The 25,971-nt window shown below is 46.9% G+C and overlaps 1 protein-coding gene across 2 annotated transcripts; it reads right to left on the bottom strand.

Annotated features, from left to right (window-relative positions):
- Nucleotides 1–1,297: 1,297 nt before the first annotated feature.
- On the bottom strand, nucleotides 1,298–24,354 carry IP6K2 (inositol hexakisphosphate kinase 2). Of its 2 annotated transcripts, none has more exons than XM_065933757.1 (6): nucleotides 24,222–24,354; nucleotides 8,812–9,142; nucleotides 6,709–6,931; nucleotides 5,407–5,582; nucleotides 2,516–2,691; nucleotides 1,298–2,069 (listed from the first exon to the last, which is right to left on the bottom strand). In XM_065933757.1, the coding sequence occupies exons 2-6, from the start codon at nucleotides 9,011–9,013 to the stop codon at nucleotides 1,569–1,571; spliced, it is 1,278 nt and encodes a 425-aa protein (XP_065789829.1). In that variant the 5' UTR covers nucleotides 9,014–9,142; nucleotides 24,222–24,354; the 3' UTR covers nucleotides 1,298–1,568. The 2 variants fall into 2 exon arrangements, with proteins under 2 accessions (XP_065789829.1, XP_065789830.1); XM_065933758.1 differs by lacking the exon at nucleotides 24,222–24,354 and adding an exon at nucleotides 18,227–18,245.
- Between the last annotated feature and the right edge of the window lie 1,617 nt (nucleotides 24,355–25,971).

Genomic DNA, 25,971 nt, shown 5'->3' with positions numbered 1-25,971 from the left:
CCTAGCTCCCCACCTCTTCTCTTCTGCCACTAACCTCTCTGCCTCTCTAACATGGGTCCTTGCATATCTATTCCCCTGCCTGGGACGCTATTCGCCTCCTCACAACATAAGGTCAGGCTCCCACCCTTATCAGTCATTTTCACATCACTCTCTTCTGTTGTCTTTGGAGACTTACAATTCCCAGTTATCTTATTTCTGAGGCTTCCGAGAGCAGGTAGAAGGGCTGGTGGATGGGGAGTGGGGTATCATGTGGCATTAAGAGCCAAGTATTTGGCCCACATTCCATCAGCCCTGACCTGGTGAGGTCACTGTAGTCCTATGAGGCAGTGGGGAAAAACCAAGGGGACCTGGGTTTAGTTAAACTCAGCGTCCTGGGGACCTCCCATCCCCGTCCAGAGGCTGGTCCAGCCACAGTCTTCTCAGGAAGCCCAGACCCAGGGAGCAGGTAGGCATAACCCGGCCAGTGCATGCAGCTGGGTGATTTTGGACATAGTGGATGTAGGCATAGCGGACCTGGGAGAGAAGGTGCTGGCTGAGAGGTTCAGGCAAGAGGTGGGGCTGCTAGACCTGGACATCCAGATCCTCCTTTCTAGTTCTGTGTCCTTCTCCCTCGTGCCTATGTCAGCAGTTCAAGATCTCCTGCCACAATTCTCCCTGGAACCCTCTGAGAACAGAGCAGAAACAGCTCTCTTGGGGGCTGCCCAGGCTGGAACCACATGAAGGACAGCACTGGCGTAGCTGCAGTGGGCTCCGGGGCTAGGCAGGAGTGCTGGCAGATGGTGTGGCCGAGAGGACCACGCGGCCCAGAAGACCCCCTCCCCTCAAGCCCCCCACCTCCTGGGACCTCCTGGGACCTTGACCACAGAGCCAGTGGCCACCAACAGACAAAACACTGGTGGCCACCTAAGGTCCCAGGATTGGCTCCAGGATGCCTGACATCACGTCTGGCCAATCAGCTGCTGCCAGTGGCACAGGAGCCAGACCCAAGGTTAGGCACACCTGCTGTCCAACTCTGGCTGAAGCTACGTGAGGGCAGGGAAGACCTGTGTCAAGTGCAGTGCTCTGCGTAAGGGTCCTGGAATGGACCCATTTAAGGTTATGCCTGTGGGTACTTGGTTAGGGGACTGAGGACTTAGCCAAGAGGCTATGGTGACTTCAGGGCCCATGGGGTGGGGGCAGTGGCAAGAAGGATACTGCTGGACCAGGGTGGAGGTCATGGCATGTGTGACGTTTCTCAGGGTTGGGAGGGGGGCTGGCTGCCGGCCCCCTATCCCTGGCAAGAACGACAGCAGCACTGTTACAGTTAACAAAAAGATTTGTATTAGAACATTTACACTCAGGGAAGAAAGAGGTATCTGCATCATCAAATGTGGAATGTCGAAGAAATAGTTAAAATAAATAAAGACTCCGAGCGCGGCTGGGGCTGGCTCAGGCTGGGACTCACAGAGGCCTCTGCGCATCAGCTCCAGGCCGCAGGGCCACCGCCTGGCCATACTGGCCGCCTCCCCGACGCAGCACAGCTGTGCCCGGGACAGAGAGTCTCTCAGGTGCCGGTGCAGCCAGCGAGCTCACTCCCCGCTCTCCTCACTTATCTCTGTGACAATGTCTATCAGGCTCTGGAGCCCAAAGATATAGCCAGCATCCTGGCCTTCGTGGACCACACTGTCCTCACCATACAGCCTGCACGTGGTGTGTGCGAAATCGATCATGCGCACATCCACTGAGCTGGTGCCGATGGGCTTGTAGGCATAGGCGCCAGCTGACTCGTCAGCGGACTCCTCCGACAGGTCCTCCAAGTCCTCCGCGTCTGAGTCCAGGGCCACTTCAGGCCGCTCCTTGCCGTCGTAGATGATCAGCAGGGAGCTTGAGTAGAAGCGGTAAGATTCTTGTCGCTCCAGCACACCCTTGAGTTCAGTCAGCTTCCTGAGTACCGGGCCCAGGAGCTCCCGGCGCAGGTACCGACCATTGTGGAAAAACTGGAAAAGCGCCTCTTTGAAGCCCTGTACGGACAGCTTCCGTCCGTGGTACTTGTTCATGAACATGAGCTGCCCACTGCCCGCCTGGTACACCTGTAGGAGGGAGACCAGCAGGTCAGGGACTGACAGGCATCTCAGGCAGAGATGGCCCGGCCCCAGGAGAGCGGCAGCAAGACGACAGCCCTGGACCCGATCCTTTAACTTGTTAAGTACACCAGTCACACAAGGCCCTGTCCTTGCCAATCAACACCCACTGGGATACAGCCCTCTGGCCTGGGCGCCATCGCCAGCCCTCTGCTCAGGGTGTGGGCTGGTGCAGAGTGCCCAGTGTGAACTCTCTGGTCTATGGCTTCTGGACTCAAGTCGGCCAGTCCCAGAGAGCCTTACGCATGCACACAGGCTTTCCTTTCTCACCAGAGAGCAACAGGATCAGTCAAATCTGGAATCTTTTGAGAAAAGGGGCTCTGCCACGGTGGAAGTGTGGCAGCTCCCGGCTGCCCAGCCAGCCCACACCCGCCATGTGCCGACACTCCTCTCACCTGCATGCCGCACACACGCACACCGATGACTGCCGAAGTGCTCTGCTGGCACTTGCGGATCTGGTTAGCTGCCTTCTCCTCTGAAGCATCGTCACCATGCTGGCGCGTCCCCATTTTGAGGTCCAGGACACAAGGCACCTCGTAACGGGAAGTCAGGTTCTCCAGTAAGATAAATTCTAAGTGGTTAAGGACAAGGCCCCTCTGAAAACAAAGTGCTGCTCCATGGCACTCCCAGGGTGCAGGGCCTGCACATGGCATCCCAGAAATCCTGCTCTATCTCCCAGGCGGGCAGCCCAGGGCTGACCAGAAGACTAAAAGGCACCTGCAATTCTTGCGCAGCATGGGAGACACACACACCATTTCCTGAACTCAGCCAAGATGTGGGACCACAGTCCAACAGCATCCTGTCCTAAATCATAGAACATCAGTAAGTTCAGTAATCCCAATCTTAAATTAGAGCTAGAAACATCATTTAGGAACTCATTAAGTTTTCCCTTTTGAAATAAATATGTATTTCCCAGATGGGGACACTGAAAAGGCCAAGAAACAATGACCAGATGTACGAGTTCCCCTGGGGCTTCCCAGGTGGTGCTAGTGGTAAAGAACTTGCCTGCCAAGTCAGGAGACATAAGAGACACAGGTTCTGTCCCTGCATCAGGAAGATCCCCTGGAGGAGGGCATGGCAACTCACTCCAGTATTCTTGCCTGGAGAATCCCATGGACAGAAGGGCCTGGCAGGCTCCAGTCCAACTCGCGAAGAGTTGGACACGACTGAAGCGACTTAGCACAATGCCCAGCCCAGTGCTCCCAGAGCGCGGACTGGTGAACCACGGCCCCCCGCTCACTGCTTCACAGCTGGTAAGTTAGGAACAAGGGGTTCTTAGAAATGCATTTTTTCTTTTTCTGGTCACATGGCCTGTGGGATCTGAGTTCCCTGGCTAGAGATTGAACCTGGACCCTTGGCAATGAGAGCATGGCATCCTAACCCCTGAACCACCAGGGAATTTTCAGTTTTCATATTTTTAAGAGGTCAAAAGTGTATATATTTCATGACACATGAAAGTTGAATGAAATTCAAGTCTCAGCAACCATAAATAAGAGCTTAACTAGAATACAGCCACGTTCATTCATTTACATCATCTATGGCTGCTTTCATGCTACAAATGACAGAGCTGTGATACAGTGTATGGCCTGCAAAGTCTATCTATCTGGCCCTTTACTGAAAAAGCTCGCAACCCCTGCCTTAGAGGAATGACTGAATTCACATCTGGAGTACGAAACATACCTGACCCTGTACCATCTCTTCATTCCAGAAAAGTAAGGCAGCTATCACAGACTATGCCTGTGTAAAAATGACTCAGGAGCCTATTTTAAAAGACTCCCACTCGGCAAGCGTGGGACAATTGGAGCATCAGAGATAACTGCAATGAACTAAAACACGTCAACTATGTTTAGGGAATTCCCTGGCAGTCCAGTGGTTAGGACTTTCTACTTCCACTGCAGGGGGTACAGGTTTGATCCCTGGTCAGGGAACTAAGATCCCACATGCCACATTCAACAACTTAAACAAATTCATGGGTTCATGATGATGCGGAAAACCTCACTGGTTACCTTTGGAGGATGTTAAGAAACCATCTCATTATTTCAAATAGTAAACTAAGGAAAATAAACATTTAACCTGCCTTTCCTATTTGAACTATACTTCATGATAAGCACGTAGTTGACGAGGAAAAGCTTCTCTTTACAGCAGGATTCCAGCTTGTGAATGAAAAAGGAATAACAAAAAACCACCTAATTAAAAAATGGATCTAAGGCAATGGCAATACAAAAGAGAAGGACGATGAAACTCTGCTTCCCAGTCAACAGGTAAATACCATCTCTGAAGGAGTCTTGCCCCTGCTCCCTCAAACTGACCCTGAATCTGATCAAGCCTGTAGATCAAATTATCAATTTAATCCAAACAGAGGGGAAAGAGTAATGTGTAAAAGACACCACAAGATGTAATCAGTAAAATCCAGAGGGTGGGTAACTCTAGAAGACCCAGTTTCTCTAACAAGAAATTTCCAAGAAGAAAAAAACAGAAATGTATTTTAGAAGACTTAAATGTTTCAACCAAATGCAACATATGAACATAATTTGGACCCTCATTGAGCAAAGCATAAATAAAACATTTATGAGACAATTAGGAAAATGGGAAAACAAATTAGATATTTGACAGTAAGGAACTACTGTTCACTTTTCAAGGAGTAATGATAGTATTAATGTTTTAAAATATCTATATCTTTTAGAGATACATGCTGAAGTGTATACAGATGAATTATCTGACACTTGCTTCAGAGAGTTCAATTGGGGGTGCTGGGTGTATAGACACAGGAGACTGACATAAGTGGGTAAACCAACTGCTGAAACTGGGTGACTATTAGGTTCAATGCATTACTCTATAGTGTACATCCAGGTTCCCTGATTGAAAAAAAGAAAGGAACCTTTCTTTCCCTTGTGATTTCTTCATGTGGCAGCCTGGTAAACCAGACTGAAAGATCAGTCCAACCCCACCGCAGACCCTGGCAATTAAGCTCTACTTGGGGACTTCTGCAAGTGTGTGAAAACATAAACCAGCTCCTTATATGCCAGGGTAAAGCACCCCAAATGTAAGTTGGTCCCTTCATGAGGTGACTCTCACTCCCAGGAACCCATTAAACTTCCTCACCAGCACCTGCATTCCCAGACCAGCCCTCAGCCCAGAGGGAAGTGATGCCTGCCCAGTTATCACACAGGGTGTCCTGGCACAACCATGACTTCAAAAAATCCAATTTCTCTCTCCAAGCCTGAAGGGTCTCCTCCCTTGTCCTCCCCTCCCCCCAACGCAGAGATGCCCTACAAGCAAAGGATACTGTACTGGTTCCGGTGTTTCGCATTCTCCTTCATTCTCTGTAACTGCTGCTGGTGACACTTCATGCTCCAAGGGTTGTAGTGTTTAAGCTGAGAACTTACATTTCCCTTTTTCTCTACACTGTAGTACAAAACTTCAGATTTCTTCAGCCACTCAAATTCTTCTTCTAACTTATGGCTATAAAGAGACAAGCAGCTGATAAGTCATAACATCTCATCAGAAGTCAGGGGCAAAGAAGCATGAAGGAACTTTCTGCAGTGATAGGAACTTTGACACTTTGATGTGGTGGCTGTTTCAGTGGACGCATTAAACATTTCAAATGGGTACATTTTACTGTAGTATATCACATCTCAAGACAGGTGATTTTTAAAAAAATTAAGGGGTTAGCTTGCTGCTTTAGGAAAACCTAAGATGCAAGGACAGCCCCTGCCTCCAGCCCACACCCCACAAGACAGCCTTCCGTGCTCCCATCTTCTAGGCAGTACCACCCCCTGGCTTCTAGTACATCCAAGTTCCCTAACTCAGGACGCTGGAGACAGAGGCTGAAGTGAAATTCCATGAGAATAAGTCAATCTGCTTGGCTACACTTTAAAAAAAAAATCATCTCTGGGTGTGCTCTGTGGGCTTTTCTCTGGTTGTGACGAGCAGGGCCCCTCTCCAGCTGCAGCACACAGGCTCCCCTTGCGGTGGCCTCTCACGCTGCATACTGCTGGCTCTAGGGCACGCAGGCTCAGGAGCCGTGGGCACTGGGCTCAGCTGCTCTGAGGCCTGTGGGATCTTCCCAGACCAGGGGTTGAACCTGTGGCTCCTGCACTGACGGGCAGATTCTTTATCAGAGCTGCCAGGGAAGTCCCTAGCTATGTTTTTAATACATATACATACGTAATTTATCTTTTCATAAGCTCTGTCAAGGTGTGCCACTTGGGCGGGCTCTGCCTAGGGGGATCCCCAAGATGCGTCCATTCTATCTCCCACTATCAGGGAACAACCTGCAGTAACGGATGGCTTCTGTCTGGGTCCCTGCTACATTCCCAGATGCCACCCAGGGCCTGGCACAGGACAGTTGCAGGAGGAAAGAGCGGCTGAAACTCTCTCACAGCTGCCACGACACTTGTTTTACCCGAAATGGCGTGATCTAACTCAGAGTCAAGCAAAAAGAAGCTGGGCACGCCATGTGGGAACTGACCCCTGAGTGACAAGGCACCTACCAGGGGCATCATGTGAGTCCTCAGCCCCGGGGGAAGGGCTGTGCTGAGATCCCTCCCCCCTCCCGCGTCCAGTCCCCTCTCCAGTCTGTACCCACCTCTTCACCTTTTCCTCTTTCCGGTGTTGCCGCACCCATTCCTTAGAGGTCTTGTCCGTTTCTAGAACGTGATGTTTTTTGTTCGTCCACCTGAGCAGCTTACTTTTTGGTTCACAGTCTGAATTATCTACACTGTCCACAGTTCCATGGTCCCCTTTTAATGGATATGCTATTAAACACAAGTTCCTGTCTTCGTCTTCTTCGAAGCTCACGGATACCACACCTAGAAGAAGGGTGAGGAACATGGAAGACTTTCAGTTCCACAGGAATATGTGTTACAAATAACATGATTGGAACATTTGTTTTTTTCTTACCCTGTTCCTTAGTCTCTATGTTGCCAGAGGCCCCAAACTCATCTGCAAACCTAACAAATATCAAAACAGCTAGAAAAGATGACACCATACAAGACAAGCGATTAGGGAGCAAACATGGCCGAGAGTCTTCCTCTATGATTCACTCAACGAGGCAAGAGCCAAAGAATTACAAGACACATTTTTCCATCATTGAAAATGTTTATTAATTTTTATGTAATTCTTCTAATCCTAAGAGAGACATGAGGACATTTGCTTTTTAAATCTTGTGGGATTTTTTTACTACCTTAAACAGAATCTCCGACGGCCTTGAGGCTTGCTTTAAAGCAGAGCCTGAACAGAGATTTGCCTGAAGGGTAAGATGTGTCCGAGGGTAAGGGAAGACTGGGCAAGCAAAATAAAATAAAGGAGCAAACACAACAAACCACACAGCACAAGACACCCTGGCAAAGGCTTCTTGCAGCGCCCCCACACGGTGGGCACCCCAAGCCTTTTGTCCTTCTCAAATATATTCCTTTATTGATCTTTGCAGTCTCATGTCACAAAAGTTGTAACAGGATGAACACAAGGCAAATGGGGTTGGGCTAGGAGCACAGATGCGTAGTGGCCTTGAAAGCAGCTCTCCCCGAGTCTCTAGAACCTGCCATGTGTAATGAGACAGTCTTTGAGAAGGGGGCTGTCGGGTGGGAGGGTTTCAGCAGGTGCCGACGAGTGCCTTAAAACCGACTGGCTGAACACCTTTCCTCCCAGGCCTCTCTGGCCTGGAATCACTCAATTTGCTCAGTTCTTGCTGCCCGCCCGCTTGCTCGCTTGCTGCAAGGGAATGCGTGCTTAGAGAGACGACGCTTCTGAGGTGGTACCCAGCTCTGGGCGCAGAGGAGCTGGGGTGGGGAGTTCAGGGGACCACACTTTCCTGTGGTGGTAAAGAACCAGGGAAAAAATGGGGGCAAGGGCAGCCAGCTAACAAGGGAACTTTGGCTCTGTCCTGGAAAAAACAACAGAGAGGACCAAGTGAGGGCCCCAACTCCCCCACCCCCACAAAGCACCATGCATATTCAGAGTACAGAGAGGCGACTCTAACATTCTATCCTCAAGGAATATGTTTCAGCAGTCCCAAAAGAACCCAAGTTGTTCAGGAGTCTTTTGCATAAGCAGGCAATGCAGCTTTACAATTAATTTCCTTAAAGGATTCTTCCTTGATTTACAAAGGATTCCCCCTCCCCAAGAAAGACATCATGCTGATTCCCCCCATTATAAAAAGGAAGACAGTCACCATATGTGAATCAAAGGGTTGCCGTAATATAGCAATTTCGGGGACATTCCGTAATAGCAAAGGGCTTCAACTAATCACCACAAGCCTCCCACTCCTGCGTTCCATCTGACTCAACCCTGCTCCCAGCCTACCTAATCACCCGGGCTTCTGGTTTCCTGAAGGACAAAAAGCAGGCGGTAAGTATTCTGGGTAAAATTCTCTCAAAGTCTTCCCCAATGTCCTGTCATGGGGGACTATGGGTTACCGTGATCAAGAGACACCTGAACATAAAACACAACTATACTTCCACCAAAAATAAACTCAAAACAAACACACAAAACAGAATTGAGCAATCTTACCAGGGCTTGAAAACTGAGGGTGTGAGGTGCTGGGCGGAGGGCCAAGAGGAGGAGGAGGGAAAACATAGAGTGGGTGGGAGGGGTAAGGGTTCCCGGGATGGCTGCCCGGACCTCCTCTGGCCGCGACGCCTCGCGTGTCCTCGCCAGGCGCAGGCGACCCCTAAGGCAGCTGGGGGCTCACCTTTGTATTGGGGAGTGAATTTGCGCATCTCAGCTGGGAGAGTCTCGTAGAACTGGTGCTCCCTGGGGACCAGGGGCTTGCACAGGGTCGTCTCGTTGAAGCGGAGCACACACGAGTGCCCCCCGACCTGGTGGACAAAGGGTTCCAGCAGGATGCCCTTGTCTCGGGGCTCCACGTCCATGGCCCTGAAGGCTGGGCTCATCCTCCAGGTGCGGGCAGCAGGGAGAAGGGGGGGCAGCGGGGTCCAGCGGCCAGCGCGTCCTCCGTTTGTCGTCTGTCCGTGCGTCCGTCTCTCTGGCCTCAGCTCCGCGGCCGTGTGGGCCAGGACGCTCTGAGGAGAGTGAAAACGGAGTTGGAAACAGCCGAGCACCGCCTCAGAGGCGCGGGCCGTCCTCTTCCAGCAGAAAAGACAAAACAGCCTGAGCTCCCGCGGAGGCCCGCCCACGCCGCCCACTCGGCCCCGCCCCCTCCCGCAGAAACAAACAGCCGCCGACGTCCCGGGCGGGGCCGGAAGGCGACTGGCAGGGACTGGCTGCGAACCCCAAACAGCTCCAATCACCCCCACCAGGCCTTAAAAGGCCACTACCACGAAGCCACGATGAGGTAAAATCACAATTTCAAACCTAATAGTCGCATTAAATCTTACCATTTTCTACTACAATTGTTAGAGTAATTGACATCCAAGGCTCTCCGTTAATTGAGAAAATAGAGAGGTTTCCCACATACCCATCTGCCCCACACATGCATAGACAGCCTTCTCCATTATTAATATCCTCCATCAGAGTGGTACACTGGTTACATATGATGATGAATCTATACAACACAGCATAGTTTACATGGTGGTAACAGGGTTCCTTATTGGCCGTTATTTATGTTTTTATTAAATGCATTTAAAAGGGAAACTGCTTATGCACCACCTAGTAAGATTACCCACCATCCGCCCACCACAGGTGTGCACACTACCCCCGCTCAAGGCCAAAGACAAGCCCCATTAACCTTATTAGCAGTGGAGCTTGGGCCCAGCTTTAATGATTAACCTCTGTATCTAAAAACAACAGATCAGGCTTGCTAACTCCTTTGAAAAAGATACACAGTGTTCTAGGTCACAGACTATTTTTATTGGTTCTCTCCCTATCTCCAAAAGCTGGGGCACACCTTTAAACCAAAGCTGCATTCTTGGGGCACTTGTTCAGAGGTCCAGGAACTTCGGATCCCCAAGCACACTGGATCTCAGCAAAGCACACCTCCACGCGTTAGTGAGCCGTTTCAGGGTATGTCAGGCTCATTCTGTTTTCTGTCTAGAATTTACAGACTACACAGGTGCTACTAGCAATACTAACAGGGGGGCTTGGGCTATATTTCAGTATCTATAAGGGGTTCTTACTGGGAACTCCTCCAATTCCCATGACTCCAAATGAGATGGTGGTGGTGGTGAGAATGGGTCGGATGGGCATTTGCCCACTGTCCTCTAAGGTGGATAAAGCACCCACTCTGTGCTAGGCTCACTGCAGGGACTTAATCTGATCCTTCGGATACTTTCTGTGAGGGAGACATTATTCTCCCTGTCGGAAACAAGGAAGTTGGTTGGAGGAGCTGAGGAAAATCATCCAGGGCTAGAGCCAAGAAGCCGGAGTTTCCAAACAAACTTCCATTTGTTGGCTGTCTCTCCACAGCTGCCTCTGGGGCCCAGGGTCTCTGGCACACGTGCTTTGGTACACCACTCAGATGTACATGGGACACTTAGCTTGTCCTGTGACAGTGTTTTCACTGTGCTTTTATATTTTCTATTTATAAAGCAGCCCCTTTCAAAGAGTTTAGCTGGTGTTTCTCTTTTCTTTTCAGAGAACTGACAGTGGGCTCCCACTGGACTCAGGGATTAAAAATCAATATGCTTTCCTATATGCAAAGAGCAGAAAATCAAAGGTTCTGATATCTCACACCCGGCACTACCTTCTCACTACAGAAGCCCTCAGGAGGGCAGGTGCTGAGAAGAGCTCCAAGACACAACACAGGTGATCAGCTAGAAGGATGAGTAGCTTCCAGCCATTCCAGACTCTCTACAGAAGGTGGAGCTCTGAGATGTGTGGCCACACAAGCCCTTTAGATTTAGAGAGACCTATTCACACCAGTTTTTCAGTAATGAAAAAGACCTCTGGAGTAAGAGCAACCCCAAAGGAAAGTTACTGACTCATGATCAGTCTGCCGGTACCCAAGAAAGAACTAGGTACCATAATTATTAAATTACAAAAGCACAAGATGTTCTTCATCGGCCAGGCTTTAGAAACACAGTTCAAACCTTTCATAAATGTGAAAACTCCTTTTGCTGCCACAGCAATGCTAACACCAAATGCCTAACACCTTTCTAATAACTGTTCAAGATTCCTTAAATGTATTTAAAAAAAAATCTCTCTCCAGGCATCTCTCTCACTCATTCCCCACCTCCAGTGAAAAATCCCAAACAGTAACTGGTCCTTCATGGCAGCTCTCTGGAGTACGGTTCATGGGTGTGGCTGGAGGCTGAGAACCCCAGTGAGGGGCTCCACCTTCTCCCAGGTCTCCCGTGTGTTCATTAGTGGCTGGAACCTTGGCACCCTCCCTCCAGCACCCAACTCAGGCACTTCTCACAACACTGCTCCCTGGAGAAGAATCGCCACCTTGCGGAGCGGCAAGAAAACGAAGGCCCCTTCCCGTCTGTGCCAAGTCTGACGACGGAGGAAAGCCTCTACATGGTAGAACCGGGGAGAACACTGACCCTGTAGTGAGGTGGAGCCAGATTCTGGCCCCAGTTCTGCCATTTCATCGCTTGGAGAAAGACCCCCATGTCACCGGCTCCCTTTGGGTTCCAGTTTTCTGGTCTGTAATGTGGGAAGGAAAGACTTGGGGTAGACATCTACTCTGAGGGCTTCCTTGGTGGCTCAGTCGGTAAAGAATCTGCCTGCAGCGCAAGAGATTCGGGTTCAATCCCTGGGTCAGGAAGATCCCCTGGAGAAGGAAATGGCAACCCACTCCAGTATTCTTGCCTGGAAAATTCTATGGACAAAGGAGCCTAGTGGGCTACACAGCCCATGAGATCACAAAAGTCGGACACGAGTTAGCAACTAAACCACCACCAGATATCTACTCTAAGTGTGGTATAATCCAATTAGTGAGTGGCAGTCTGTTTTAATCAAATAGGAAAAAAAAAAAAGAGCAAAACCCATTGCATCACAGATAATAAGGTAAGTCCTGTTTTGTGATTCTTTTATTTCAATCATGTTCGGTCTCTCAATTTGAAGATAACTGTGGCTTCTCTGTACAACATATTTCTCACATTGGGGCTGCAGAGAAATGGAGCATTTGTTCTAGGGTCCCTGAAAGATTGCATGCCTGTGGGAAAATGAAGGAGCAATTTCCCAATGATTATACCATAGATCGGAGAAGGAAATGGCAACCCACTCCAGTATTCTTGCCTAGAGAATCCTGTGGACAGAGGAGCCTGTTGGGCTGCTGTCCATAGGGTCACACAGAGTTGGACACAACTGAAGGCACTTAGCAGCAGCAGCAGCATACCATAGATCAGCTTCTTCTCCAGTGGCTTCAGCCTGATCAGAAGAAAAGAAAAATGCCCCAAGAACTTGCTGCATTTCACGGCTACTCTTTTCCCAGGTGTGGTTTGAGCAGCTGGGTCTCTTAAAGATTTTTCAACATCTGAGTAGTCTAAGGCCTGGTTTCCCAGGAATCCTAAAACATTAATGGTTACTAAGAAGTCCATGTGATGAACCCTGAACCTAGTGTGAAAGGGAATAACCGGAAAATACTGACTTCATGTTTAGCATCTGTTTTAGCTTTCCACATTACCTCACATTTGTCCACAAAACTAGCGATCGGTGAGAAATGCAGAACATGATTCATCCTAGGATACGACACATATTTCCCCCACAGCTCATGCCCCTAAACCTGTTTAAGGTTCTGCTGCAAACAATGTCTTAATAGTCTTATCCTTTAAAATACTGAAAATAAAACAACTAAGACCCTTGGGCCCTTAGCTCACACATCTAGAATTTGGTTAAAGTGGGAGGCTACGGACGGGATCTGCTGGGGCCACTTACTCTGCCTTAAGAAAAGCCCCAGGAAAAGCCCCAGGGTTGAGCAGTCTCACAGGGGACAGCAACAAAACAACCTTTACCAGCTGAACCTCCTCCATGAGCCTCAGAGCCAGTGCCCACATCCACTTACAACCCAGGACTATACCACCAGAGTCAGTCACCGTAATTCTCAAACACTGTTGGTAGGAAAAAGAAGTACAGCCACCACGGAAAACAGTTTGGCAGTTTCCTATGAAGTTAAACATATACTTATTATATGACTCAGTAATCCTACTCATAGGTACTGACCTAAGAGAAGTGAAAACAAATGTCCACATAATGACTTGTACTCGAATGTTCACAGTGGCACTATTCACAATAACCAGAAGGTGGGGAAAACTCCAGCGTCCATCAAATGGGGGAATGAATAAACCAACTGTGATGTATCCATATAATGGAATATTGTTCAGCAATAAAAGGAATGTACCGATATACACAACAACAAAGACTGATCACAGAAGCATTATGATTAACTGAAAAAAAAAGCCAATCACAAAAGAATGTATGCTGTATGATTCCATTTACATGACATTCAAGAAAAAGCAATAGCAGAAAGTAGGTAAGTAGTTGCCAGGGGGCAGAGGGTAGGAGAACAAGACCGACTGCAAAGAGGTCCAAGAGAACATTTAGGGGTAATGAAAATGTTCTATGCTGTGACTGGAACAGTGATTATATGGCTGCATAAATTTGTCAATACTCATCAAATTAGAGACTTAAGGAATCTTACTGTATATAAATTATATTTCAATAAAGAGCTTGAATTTTTCCTTATACTTTTTTAATTTATAAAAATTTCATAACAAGTACAAATTAAAATAATCAGAAAAGACTGCAGTTAAAAGACCCTATCAGCTGACAAATAGTTTCTACATGCAAAGGCACTAGCTGGAATTCACCCCCTATCTACCCTCCTATCTATTCTAACTGGGCTCACTTGCCTCCACTGAGCATCTTGAGTCACTCATGCCAAGCAAGATAAGCCTTGGTCAAAGTAAGGCCTTTGCCCTTTCTGTGAGGGTGCTCCCTGATGGTAGAGACTTTCAGGGACAGCCATGTTCTCTCTTAAATCCATGACACCCACTGCTAATCCTGAAGCCATCTGGTCACCTTCAAAGCCTAGTTTTTAGCAGGCTTTTACTCTTAATACTAAGAGTGGAGAAGGAAATGGCAACCCACTCCAGTATTCTTGCCTGGAGCATCCCATGGACAGAGGAGCCCAGTAAGCTACTGTCCATAGTCATAAAGAGTTGAACTGGCTGAGCACGCACACACAGCTAATACTAGGAGACCTATACCAGTTGCATGGCTGTCTTTTTTAATTTTTGTAAAGTCAAAGCAAAAGCATCCTTTACACACAAATAAGCAGAGACGCAAAATGGTGCAATAAGCCTTTCAGTACAACACCCATCACAAAAGAAAGATCAACAGCAAATCTGCTTCAATTATCCTGGCTTTCCTGTTATTTCTCAAACATGCCTGATACACACCTACCTCAGGGCCTCTGTTCTTGCCATGCCCTCTGCATGGTACACTCTTTCCCAGATATCCCCCTGGCCTACTCTCTTACCTCCTTCAGCTCTCTATCCAAACATCACCTCTTTAATGAAGTCTTCCTTAGCCACCCCATCTGAAAGTGCCATATCTCCCCATCCAAATGCCTTACACAACTCAGCTTTATCTTCTCCTCAGCACTTATCACCATCTAACATATTGTATATGTTTTATTTGTTCTGTTCACTTTCTGTCTCCTCCACTCTGACCCACCAGAAAACCAAGTCCATAAAGTAGGAGATTTTTGACTGCCCTGGTTACTGCTCAATGTCCAGAGCCCAGAAGAGCCCCAGCACAGAGTCAGCACTCCATAAGAGGTGCCTCAAATCACTTCTGAGAGAACTCGAAAGGCACCCACCCGCTGCAATGATCCACCCACCCCAACCATATAGGGAGTACAACCATTACATAGCCACACACTTTACCAAATACATTCTCAGCATCGACTAGGTGTTAATTTTGCATTTATAATCTCCCATCGTATTAAGTCTGCATTAACCGTGACATGTAAATGAAGGGCCCTGCACCTGAACACTCATCTGGGACCTGTGGCTGTGGAACCGTTTCACATCAACAAAGCCAAAGCTCTTAATCTAATAAGAGCCAACCTCTTGGAAAATTCTCTCTGTAGAAAATCAGGCAAAAGCATGGTCAATGAAGAAAAAAACTTTAAAATATGGGTACAAGAAGATTAAAATCCTCTCACCGTTTACAAATATACTAATTAGCATTCAGAAATTCTGTGTTAGCACTGAGTTGACATCCCAAAGACCCAGCTTTCAGGTTGCTAAGTTATCACTGAAAAAAGTAACACCGACTCACAGGGCTCATGGCTGCTCATCTATTCCCAAGGCCCTAGAGTCACTGCATAAAAAAATATTAAATTTTTAACCACAGGATCACCAGGGAAATCCCTATGTGACCTTTTTATAGAAAAATTATGACACTGCTGTCATAAAATGAGGCAGTCAACACACTGCCCGGAAAGGTAGGGGGAAAAGTACTGTAGTATTAGGACTGCCCTAATAAGAGTCCACACTTCCACTCAGGGGGTATGGGTTCGATCCCTGTTCAGGGAACTAAGATCCCACATGCCGCTCAGCACAGCAGAAAAAAAAAAGTAGTACTGATTTTTTAATGTATAACTTTTTTTTGGTTTTCTTCTTTCAATCCAAATTTACTTTCTCACCTTACTGGTGATTTTTCCTTTTTTTAATTGGCATATAATTGATTTACAATGTTGTGTTAGTTTCAGATTTACAGCACAGTGAATCAATTATACATATACACATATCCACTATTTTTTAGATTCTTTTACCATATATGCCATTACAGGTTACTATGTAGAGTTCCCTGTGCTATACAGCAGGCCCTTATTACTTACCTATCTTATATATAGTAGTGTATATATATGGCAATCCCAATCTCCCAGTTTATCCCTCCCCTCTCCTTACCCTTGGTAACTCTAAGTTTGTTTTCTTCATGTGTAACCCTATTTCTGTTTTGCAGGTAAGTTCACTTTCTTACCTTACTGTTTTCGTAACTGTAAATTCTTTTGTTTAAAGATGGATGATACTTATATATTTATATAAATCAATTACATATATTTATGTTACATTATATAAACTACAGCCACCAGAAAAGCTGCATTTGCCCTGTACTAAGTGGTAAGATCATTATTCCCTTCTCTTCAGTTTCCTGAATGCTCCAAACTTCTTGAAATTTTCTAAAACTCAGAGCATGTCTATTACCTTTATAACAGAGCATGTCTATTACCTTTATAACTGAGAATGAAAACATTAGGAGGAAGAACAAAAGAATTCATTATGACCGAAACAGAAAAATGCAGATGGCTGCTCAGCTTTTGAATATTATGAAATCATCCACAAACAAACACTGATGCCGCCCACACTGCAAGCTCATAGCTCTGCTCCACGATGGAGACACTGGGAGACCAACCACATGTAAACAAGTGAGGATGATAACCCCAATAAAGCCTGCCCCCAAAGTGTGTACAAGGTGCTGAAAGGTCAGAGGAGGAAGTGACCAACTTAACCTTCAGTGACGATGGGATACAACCATGCCAGAGACAAGAGCTACTGTTTACCAAGCACTTAGTCTGTTCTGTAACTCCTTTCCTCCTGCAACAGCCTTCTGGAGTAAATACTAAGATCACTCCCCTACACATGGCTGCACTGAGGCACCAGACCACCTAGGCCTCATCATGGAAAACAAGATGTTCTTTGAGATTAACTCAGTGAGATGAGTCACTGCTAGGAAGGTGGAAGGGTCACCCTCATGTCACAGCAAGCAGTGGCTCCATCAAAGAACACAGCAGGGCTAGAGAGACAACACAGAATCCCTGCAACTGATTTGACAAAGATGCCTGGGGTCCAACACCAGGTGTTCATTCCCCTCCTCATTAGCATCTTCTTCTAGTTTTAATAAAGGAGAAACTACAAGTTGTAAGTGTATTTCATGACAGTCACAACAATGCAGATCCTTCCACCAATTCTGAGGAAAAAATAAAACAGCAGACTCTTCCAAAAATGCAGACAAACTTTTCCATAAGGCGAAGAGCAGACTCTCAGAGGCTTCTCTGAGGATCACACTGGTTCATCTCTTTGCCTCATCAGACCAAATTTCTAGAATGAAAGCCTTGAGGGCCCCAAGATGGAGGGAGGACAAGGGGAAGGAGCTTTTAGCCAACCCGGAAATATGTTTATCAGTTACAATGCTTGAATGACAAAGTTTGAGCAATTTAAAAAGTTTTTCAAGCTAAAACCAGGGCACTGCTCCTTTAAGAAAGTCTAAATTATTGATTCTAAGGTGTCACATGTCCCCTTTACCAGAATATCAAATTTACTTATAAATATCTAAATGTATTCCATACACAGACCAAGAATTCTCAGTCCTCCTTAAAAAGCCTGTTACCCCTCTTCAAGGGCCATTTTCCATCTGGCACCTCCTCCTTGTAACTACAACTCCCACCACCACCGTGTAGGCAACATACCCAACAGGAACAACAGAAGTGTTGCTTGAAGACTCTGGCCAAAACTGGTCTTGATCTATGGGGGACTTTCCTATCCTGACTCATGGTTCTCTCTTGTGCCAGTAAAGCAACAGCCCACTAGCTTCAGGCAGGATCACAGCTCCCTGCCTGCGTCAGTGTTTACCCTGCCCATTTCTCAGCAGTTCCCAAACCAGATGACACATGAACCCATTCTCTGGAACAAACGGTGCCAAAAATGGTTCAGTCCTCATGGGCAGCCACAGAGCGCAGGCAGCCCCAACCTGCGCAGGCCAGCACAATGAGTGCTGTACCTGCTGGTGGAGGAACCAAGGTGTGCCCTGCGCTACACCAGATCCCGTGCTCGGAGGGCACAGTTTCCTCTGGGTCCTCACAACACCTCGTTCAGGTAAATGCTCCCCTCAAGGGTATGCAAAGCGTCCCACGCTAACACTGACTTGGGTCAATATAGCAGCTTTGGACGTCCCTGGTGGTCCAGTGACTAAGAAGCCACCTGCCTATGCAGGTGGCCCGGGCTCGACCCCTGATCTGGGAAGATTTCACATGCCGAGGGGCAGCTAACTCTTACTGAGTAAGTGGAAGTCCCCAACCTCCAATCTCACATATGGAAAATGGCAAAATGGTAAATGGCTACAGCCTCCTTGGTCACAAGGCAACTGCCTCTGGAGGATACCACAACTGACAGCAGGACCAGCTGGGCAGCACTGACCTGCTTTCTGTCTCCAGTTCGGGGGTGGGACGAAGTGCAGTGGTGTCCTTTCAAACAAGCCAGTGTGCGAGGACTCTCGGGACGGTGGGTGGGTCAGCGGGGAGGGAGCAACACTGCAGGTAGGGGATACAGGGTTTCTTTGGGGATGAATTACGTGGGATGTGAACTGTATCTTAATAAAGCTGTAATTTTAAAATATCAACACACTGCAGAGGTCACAGCCAGTTTGGGAGAAAGTTCCAGTGACAATGTCCACACTGAGAGGAGTAGACAGTATTTAAGAGGAGAGCACCTCCAAAGGTGGCCACGGGAATGGCAGAAATGCACACAGGCAACTTGGAGAACCAATTCATGACCAGTCAGTGAAGCTGCTCAGTCGTGTCTGACTCTGCAATCTCATGGACTACAGCCTACCAGGCTCCTCCATCCATGGAATTTTCCAGGCAAGAGTACTGGAGTGGGTTGCCATTCCCTGTGTGGATAAAAAGCGTAACTTCTAAAGGAAGTTATTTATTTATAAAGAGATAATAACTAAACACGTATGTGCAATTAAAAATAAACATTACAAGAAATCCAACTTTCAATACCTCTCTGTAAGCTGTACCAAAACATTCTTTTTAAAATCTTCTCCCTGACATCCTGGGGCCTGTCTGATACCTGGGTCCACACGGTGCTTCACCTACTCTCAGTGCTGGTCTTTATCTGGAAACCAAGCACGGTAATTTTAAGAAGGCGCCATGAGATGGGAACAAGATTAAAAATTGAGCCTCCGGCCTGGTGTGGGTAATGCACTCCTCAAATGTGAGCTGTGCTCTGTCCACTGTCCCAGTTCCTACAGAAAGTCCAACAGGAGATGGAGGTCAGAGGATGGACTTGACAGTATAAGTGGGTAAGGGCACGTTAAGCCTGCACTGGTGGAGGGGGGAGGGTGAAGATAGGGGTAACAGGTAAAGGAACAGAGTGCCAAAGGACATCCTGTTCATTTCTTACAAAAGAGACTTTTCAACTGGTTACAAGTGTGATAAGATGACCACCATTGTTAGTTTGGGGTCTCTTCATCCTGTCGATTTTCTTCAGTGCACTTTTCTATTCTTTCCAGAAATAGGATCAGGTTATATGCGTTGTTTTGCCTTTCTTCCCGTCAGTAAAATCAGCTTTATTTTTCTCACCTAATGTTTAAAAACTACTGATAAAATACACACAATATACAATTTACCTTTTTAACTATTTTTGGGTAGACACAAAAGGTAGGCGTTAAGTACATTCACAATGTTGTACTATAATCACCACTATCTCCAGAACTTTTTCATTATCTCAAACTGAAATTCTATACACGTTAAGTAGTAACTTCCCACTCTGCCTAGCCCCTGGCCCCTGGAAACCACCATTCAACTTTCTATGATTTTGAGTAAAATTATTCAACATTTGTCTTCTGTTTTGCCACTTTTTTCCCCTAACTGAACTATATGACTTAAGACAGCCTGCTACATCTAGCTATATATGATTCCTTTTAAAGGCTGTGTATAGTCACACAAAATTGTAATGTATTTATCTACTTCCCTACCGACATTATTTCCAACTTTGAAATTACAATAATAACGTAGTGAGCATGCTTCTATCTGTTTTTGCATACCTGTGAAGTATTTCTCTAAGAAAAAGTCCTAGAAGTAGAACTGCCACTGGGACAGAGCATAGGTTTTAAAAGATAGCACCCATTCTTTCACTCTGACCTGATCCACAAGGTATGTGAGCTACTGGACTCTGGAGCACTGTTGTGACATTTTATATCAGAAAATTGTCTCAAGGAAAAACCTGGCTTCAGAGAGGTCCAGCCGGTCACTACTACAGTGACATGAGTGGAGGGATGGGGGCAGCAGGAACCAGCCTGTGTGCATTCTTACCTAAGGAACAAAGGAAGAGATATCAATCCTCTTCATATTTATTAGAAGTTCATGTGTAAAAGGGGATCAAAAGAAGAAAAATCCTTAAGCTTTTAAAGAAAAACTGTGAGTGCCTTAGAAAACTCTCTCTCATGCTTCTCTGTCATGTTTCATACCATAGAAATATTTCAGATAACTTTGTAAGCTTATGAATTTAATATCTGGTTACTAGAAGATGTCAAAACTAAAGGTGAAAGAGAAGGAGGCAACACACCCTCCCAGTCCCAAGCTTGGGGGTTCCCTGGAGGGAGGATATGACAGCAGTAATAGCCGCCACCCCCAAAAAAATAAAGCTGTGATCCCCAGAAGGCCATTAGGACTGCAACCAAGCTGATCTCTCCATCATCTCTCCGCCTGGGCTTCCTCCTTTTATGAGTCTCTCTGCATCTGTTTGTCCCAAGAGGGCAGGTGGGAAAACATCCTGACAGCCCCCAGGCTCTAGGGCCACTAAGACAGCAGAACTGCCATCTCCAGACACCCGTCTCACCTGGAGTGACCTCATTAACGTCATCTCCCCGACTCAGTGGCACACACGGCAGGGCACGGGGCCTCCTGTCTTCTCCACTACACCCACAGAGCCCAGCCCACACGGGGGAATTAAGGAGGGAGGGGGAGAACATAGAGAAGGATCTGGTGGAGGGTGAGGCATAGCATGCTGTCCTTAACCCTTGAGGGCGCAGTTGACCCCCGAGAAAACCTGAGACAACTGTAGGCCTCTGTCCTGAAAATGCATACCCTCCCAGAACTCTGCATATGATGCGTGGAGCTGGCAAGCACAGACCCTCTCTCCAAAACCCCTAATACAGGGAATCAAATTACAGGAATGAGTCAGATACTGAGTCTTCAAAACAAGTCAGAACAAGGATGTTTTGTTCATAAAGTCAGATACAGCTGGAAGATGTGAGTTGACCTGCCAACAATTAAACATAAGGGATGATCAAGCCATCAAGAAGAAAAGTTCAGCAGGTAATTGGTAAGGTGGGAGTGAAGCCTGAGCGAACATAACTTGAAAACAGATTTGGAAATTAGCTGCAAAGGAAAGAGCAGATGGCACTCCAAGAGTAACATGGAAAGAAAGAAGAGCACTGGGTCAAGATGCCCATAAGTGAACAGCCTGTGGGCAGAGAGAGCAACACCGGTGAGAGGAGGAGGTCTTTGAGGATACAAGGAGCAAAATACCTACATTCTCCTGGAGGCCAACGGTAAGACTTACTGTGCCACATGGAAAATCTGGACCACACGACACAGGGGAGGAGGAGGGTCTTACACTGTGTGGCCCTATAGGTCCCTGATAGTCCTCAAGAGTTCATGGTTTGGGGCTCACTTCTGAATGAGCCCTGGCCACTACATCACTTCTTCATTAAAAAGACATAAAAGTGTCGTGACCCGTTCAAACCTGGTCACCATTGTCAAAAGGTCTCAAACACAGGGTGTGATCAATAAAAGTCAGAATGTGGGAACTCCTACAAGATAACAGACAGTTGTTTCAACAGGTAAATTACAAAACAGAGTGACCATATACATATCTAAGAGACACTTCATCAAATGCAATTGCAGACTTTATTTGGATCCTAGTTTGAACAAACTGACTATAAAAAAAAAAAAAAACAACAATGAGACAATCAGGGCCATCTGACCATGAATGAATATTTGAGAAAAATCAAGAAATTATGGCATCACTGATTCAAGGGACATGAGTTCAAGCAAACTCCAGGAGATAGTAAAGGAGAGGGAAGCCTGGTGTGCTGCAGTTCATGGGATGGCAAATAGTCGTACGTGACTTTGTAAGTGAACAACAACGAAAGGCCTACTGGTGTAGAAACTGTGGGTAGCCCCTTGTCTTAGTGATATGCAATGAAATACTTATGGATATTATAGTTTGGGGATAGGCCTCCTAAACTTTCAACTTTTTTTTTAAGAGGAGGGGAGGAAGGCAGAGTGTAAAGATCAGATAGGAGTTCCTAACTGCAGAGGCTGTTGATGGATGGATGGTTAACAGACCTAAACCACCTTATCCATCATTTTCGGAGACTCTTTTCCTTCAAATTCTGAGGTAAACACTTGACTCAGTTATTGGGGAAAAGGCCTCTTCCTTGCTACCAGAATATACTGCAAACACTAGAACTGCTTATTGCTACTTGGTATGCAAATAAGCAAAAATACAATTTATTTAAAAAACAAAAATATGCTTTTTCATGCGTAATCACATGAAAGCTATCATTTACTAAACAAAAATGCGTTCAATGTCTTTAAGGTGATTACCCCACGAGGTAAAATAACTTCACTTGAAGGAAAAATTCATCTCCAGCGCATCCTCCTTGAGCCAAACAATGGAAAATTTTCACCTCAGCAAGCTGGCCTTGGGGAGGCTCAGTCTCAGCCCTGTTGCCTAGCGACGGGTGACATCTCCGGTGCTTACAGAAGTCTCTGGCACCCCTTGCACCCCTCTGCAAAAAAGACTGGCTACAGTTCATCAGTCAGTAGTTGTACCTTCCTCATACCTTCCACTGCTCAGACAAATACAGGGCTGGTGGACGTCACCTGCAAAGTCTTGAAACGAAAAGAAGTTTATTACATCTGCTAAACTGGCTTTTACAACTGTATCAACTCCAGTCCTAGCTCTCATCCATCCAATTCCTAACAATTCCTGCGAATTCGACTCTAAAGTCTAAAGTTACAAAGAAGGTAAACTAAGTAGAATACCAGCTAACCATTCAACTGACTTTTTCCTCCAGAAAAAACTACCAAGTGATCAACTGGTCTATTACGTCAACATGATAACGTATTCATTACACCAATTTGATAAAAGTATATGTCTTGCTCGGGTTTCTAATTCTGGTAGTGGTTAAAGTTAAAACAATAGCAATACCAGCCTGAAACTTCTCTTTAAATCCTAAACACCAGGTTACAGGATGAAATTACACAAACTCAACAAGAGCAACCTATGTAAATAAGCATTTTAGATCACTTAAATGTTACCCTGCTAAAAATGCAAATACAGCAAATAATTAAATACCAGAATTCATCAAAACTACTGTAATCATGGTGCTTTATACAAAGTATCATAAAACTTGTGATCTGCAACATTTTTTGTAACCACTTTTCAGAACTCTCAGTGCTTAAAACTATTTTCAGATGATTTTATCTTATTTTTGTTCTATGAACATTTCACTACCAAAATGTTTCATTTCAAGCAGTGATTAGTTTTACTTCCCCAGTATCTAAGAGCACTAGATTTTACTGGTTTCTACATTTTCTTTTCACAACATTTGGACGCATTTTTCTGCAATTCGGCTATAAGAAATTGAGTAAAATCCAAAAACGAAACTAATCACTTGGACCCAAGAGACAAAAAGCAGTTTGCAATCAACCCAACGTGAAAGATCTGCAAGCTCCATGCATGGTGAAGCTTATCACTATGAAGACGTCGTCCCCGGATCCATTTTAAAGCTTTGGGGGATAAGACGGTTAGGTGTGCAAATGCCCCCCCCCCCCCCGCCCTCGCTGACACCAGCTGACAAACCCAACTGACATTCAGCACTCAAAATGGCTGCACAGTTGCCGGCCTCAGGTAATCGTACCTGAGGCGCTGGGCTGAGTTCTCCAACAGAAGACTCAGGGAGACCCCCATCAATAACCTGAGATATCGTGGACGCCAGTGTCCTGGAAAGACCTCCCTCAACGACCCAGAGATCTTCCCCTCTTCCAAAGAGTGGAGACTTCAATGACCAACAGAGACCCCGCATCACCAAAATATTCGGGAGACCACTCCCCTCCGTCAATGACCAGGGAAGATTCTGCCCCTCAAAACCAGGGGAGATCTTCTCTTCCCAGTAACCTGAAGAAATAATGCCTCTCTCGAATGACCGGGGGAAATGTGGCCCCACAGGGACCCTGAGAGATCTCCCTTACACTCAGAATCGGCGGAGAATCCCTCCCCCAAAACCTGGGGACACCCCTAATGATCAGAGACTTCGCTCCCTAAAGACCCAGAGAAACCCTCCTCCAAAGTCCCCGGGGAGGCAGGGCCGTAGGCCGAGGAAAGCGGGAATTACCTGCTGCCTCAGCCCGGTCCCGCGGAGCTTCCTTCCTATTGTTTCTCTCCCACCAAGATGGCGGCCGCCGCGCCGAGCCCCGCCCCCTGCGCCTCACTCCCTGAGCCCCTCACTATTGGCTCGCACCAGGAGCCCAGCTCGCGGACTGGGCGGCCCAAAAAGCGCTGTTGCTAGGGCGCCCGGATTCGTTGTAGCCGCTTCCGGAAGGGGCGGGGCATGGGCGGAGTTAGGGAGAGGGGTGGAGTCTTGTCTGCCTTCAATGGAGAGGGTAGCCAAGGGGGTCGGGGTCTGTGGACAGATGGGCTTCGAGCACATGGGTGCAATAAGGGATGCCAGGGATACTATGGATGAGCAAACTGTATCATTTTTCCTGGGACCGAGGAGTTTCCTGGGATGCAGGGCTTCAGTGTTAACATCGAGAGTGTGTGCAGCAATTTGGCAAGTTGGTCACCCTAGTAGACGGATGGACAGAGGACTGAATGTGGTTGGATAGAAAGACAAAACAGTGGCTGTAGACGGGAGATAAAGGGCAGTTGTATGCATGGGTGGACAGGTGGCCGGATGTAGATGGATGGACAAATGACTAGATAATAGAGGGGTGAACAGAGGAAGGGCTGTATAGTCCGTTTGTGGACTGGTGGGTGATCCCGTGTTCAACCCAGGTTCCACCAAGCTCCACCCTTCAGTAATTGTCTGAAGCTTGTTTGTCCTATGCCCTGTGTTGGCCAGAAGGGCTCCCACCTGAGTGAATGTTAATGTGGCTGTCAAAGGCAAGGCAGGACAAGGATGCTACTAAGAGTGGGCAGGGCCTCCTACCTGTTCTCTGCTCTTAAAAAAAAAAAGAAATCAAAATCACCTGTGTGCTGGGAGCTTGCAGAGGTGTGGATTCATGAACATACCCATTCATTCAACAAGTATTTATGGAGCACCTACACTCCATACTGAAAATAACAGGAGTGAGTGAACAAAAACAGTAGGGGAAAAAAAGAAAAAGCCTGACCTTATGATGACAGGCTGGAAAGATTTCCTGTGACCAGCCGATCTTTCCTCTCTTGGAAGCACCTTCCTTGTGTGGCTCCCAGGGCTCCATGCCTCCTGGTTTCCTCTGCCATCAGTGGTTTCTCCTCTTCATCTTCTGTCTACACTATTGCTCTCATAATCTTCCCCAGGGTCATGGCTTCAAATCCCACGTACATGTCAATCAGTCCCAAAGGTGTTTGTCCAATCAGACCTTTTCTGAGTGCCAGACTCAATCAATGTCCAGCTGTGGACTCGGCATCTCACTCTGACTTTCCTCTTGGCATCTCAAGCTCAACTTGTGCCACCCTAGCTCCAGCTCATCCCCCAAACCTACTCCACCCCAGCTCCACCAGCGCAAGTGATAGCAGCTCTCTCCTTCCTACTGCTCAGGCCAATCACCTCAGAGTACATCTTGATGACTTTCTTTCCCACTTATATTCAATGCATCAGAAAGCCCCATTGTTTCCCTAGAATCATCTACCCAGAATGAAACCACTTCTTACCAGGCCCATGGCTTCCACCTAGTCCAAGCCACCACCATCTCTCCCCAGGACAATGCCTCAGTCATGTCCCAGTTTCTTCCTGCTTCCCTTGCCACCTTCAGTTTGTTCTCCTCACATCAGCCTATGTATATATAAGTCAGAACCTCTCCTACTGCTCAGAACCCTGCAGTAGCAACTCCCCCGAAGAAAAGCCAGAGCAGGAAGGGGCTCCGTTATTCCCTATCACT

Source organism: Muntiacus reevesi, chromosome 4 (assembly GCF_963930625.1).
Source record: "Muntiacus reevesi chromosome 4, mMunRee1.1, whole genome shotgun sequence".
NCBI classification, from domain to species: domain Eukaryota; kingdom Metazoa; phylum Chordata; class Mammalia; order Artiodactyla; family Cervidae; genus Muntiacus; species Muntiacus reevesi.
Note: the sequence above shows the minus strand (reverse complement) of the source record. Positions and strands in the feature narration are given on the sequence as shown.

Coding starts and splice junctions, on each gene's coding strand:
- IP6K2 (XM_065933757.1), bottom strand. CDS start 9,013: ATGAGCCCAGCCTTCAGGGCCATGGACGTGGAGCCCCGAGACAAGGGC. Junction 5,583..6,708: donor AAAGAGGAAAAGGTGAAGAG/GTGGGTACAGAC, acceptor GTCTCTTTATAG/CCATAAGTTAGAAGAAGAAT. Junction 2,692..5,406: donor GAAACACCGGAACCAGTACA/GTATCCTTTGCT, acceptor TTAACCACTTAG/AATTTATCTTACTGGAGAAC.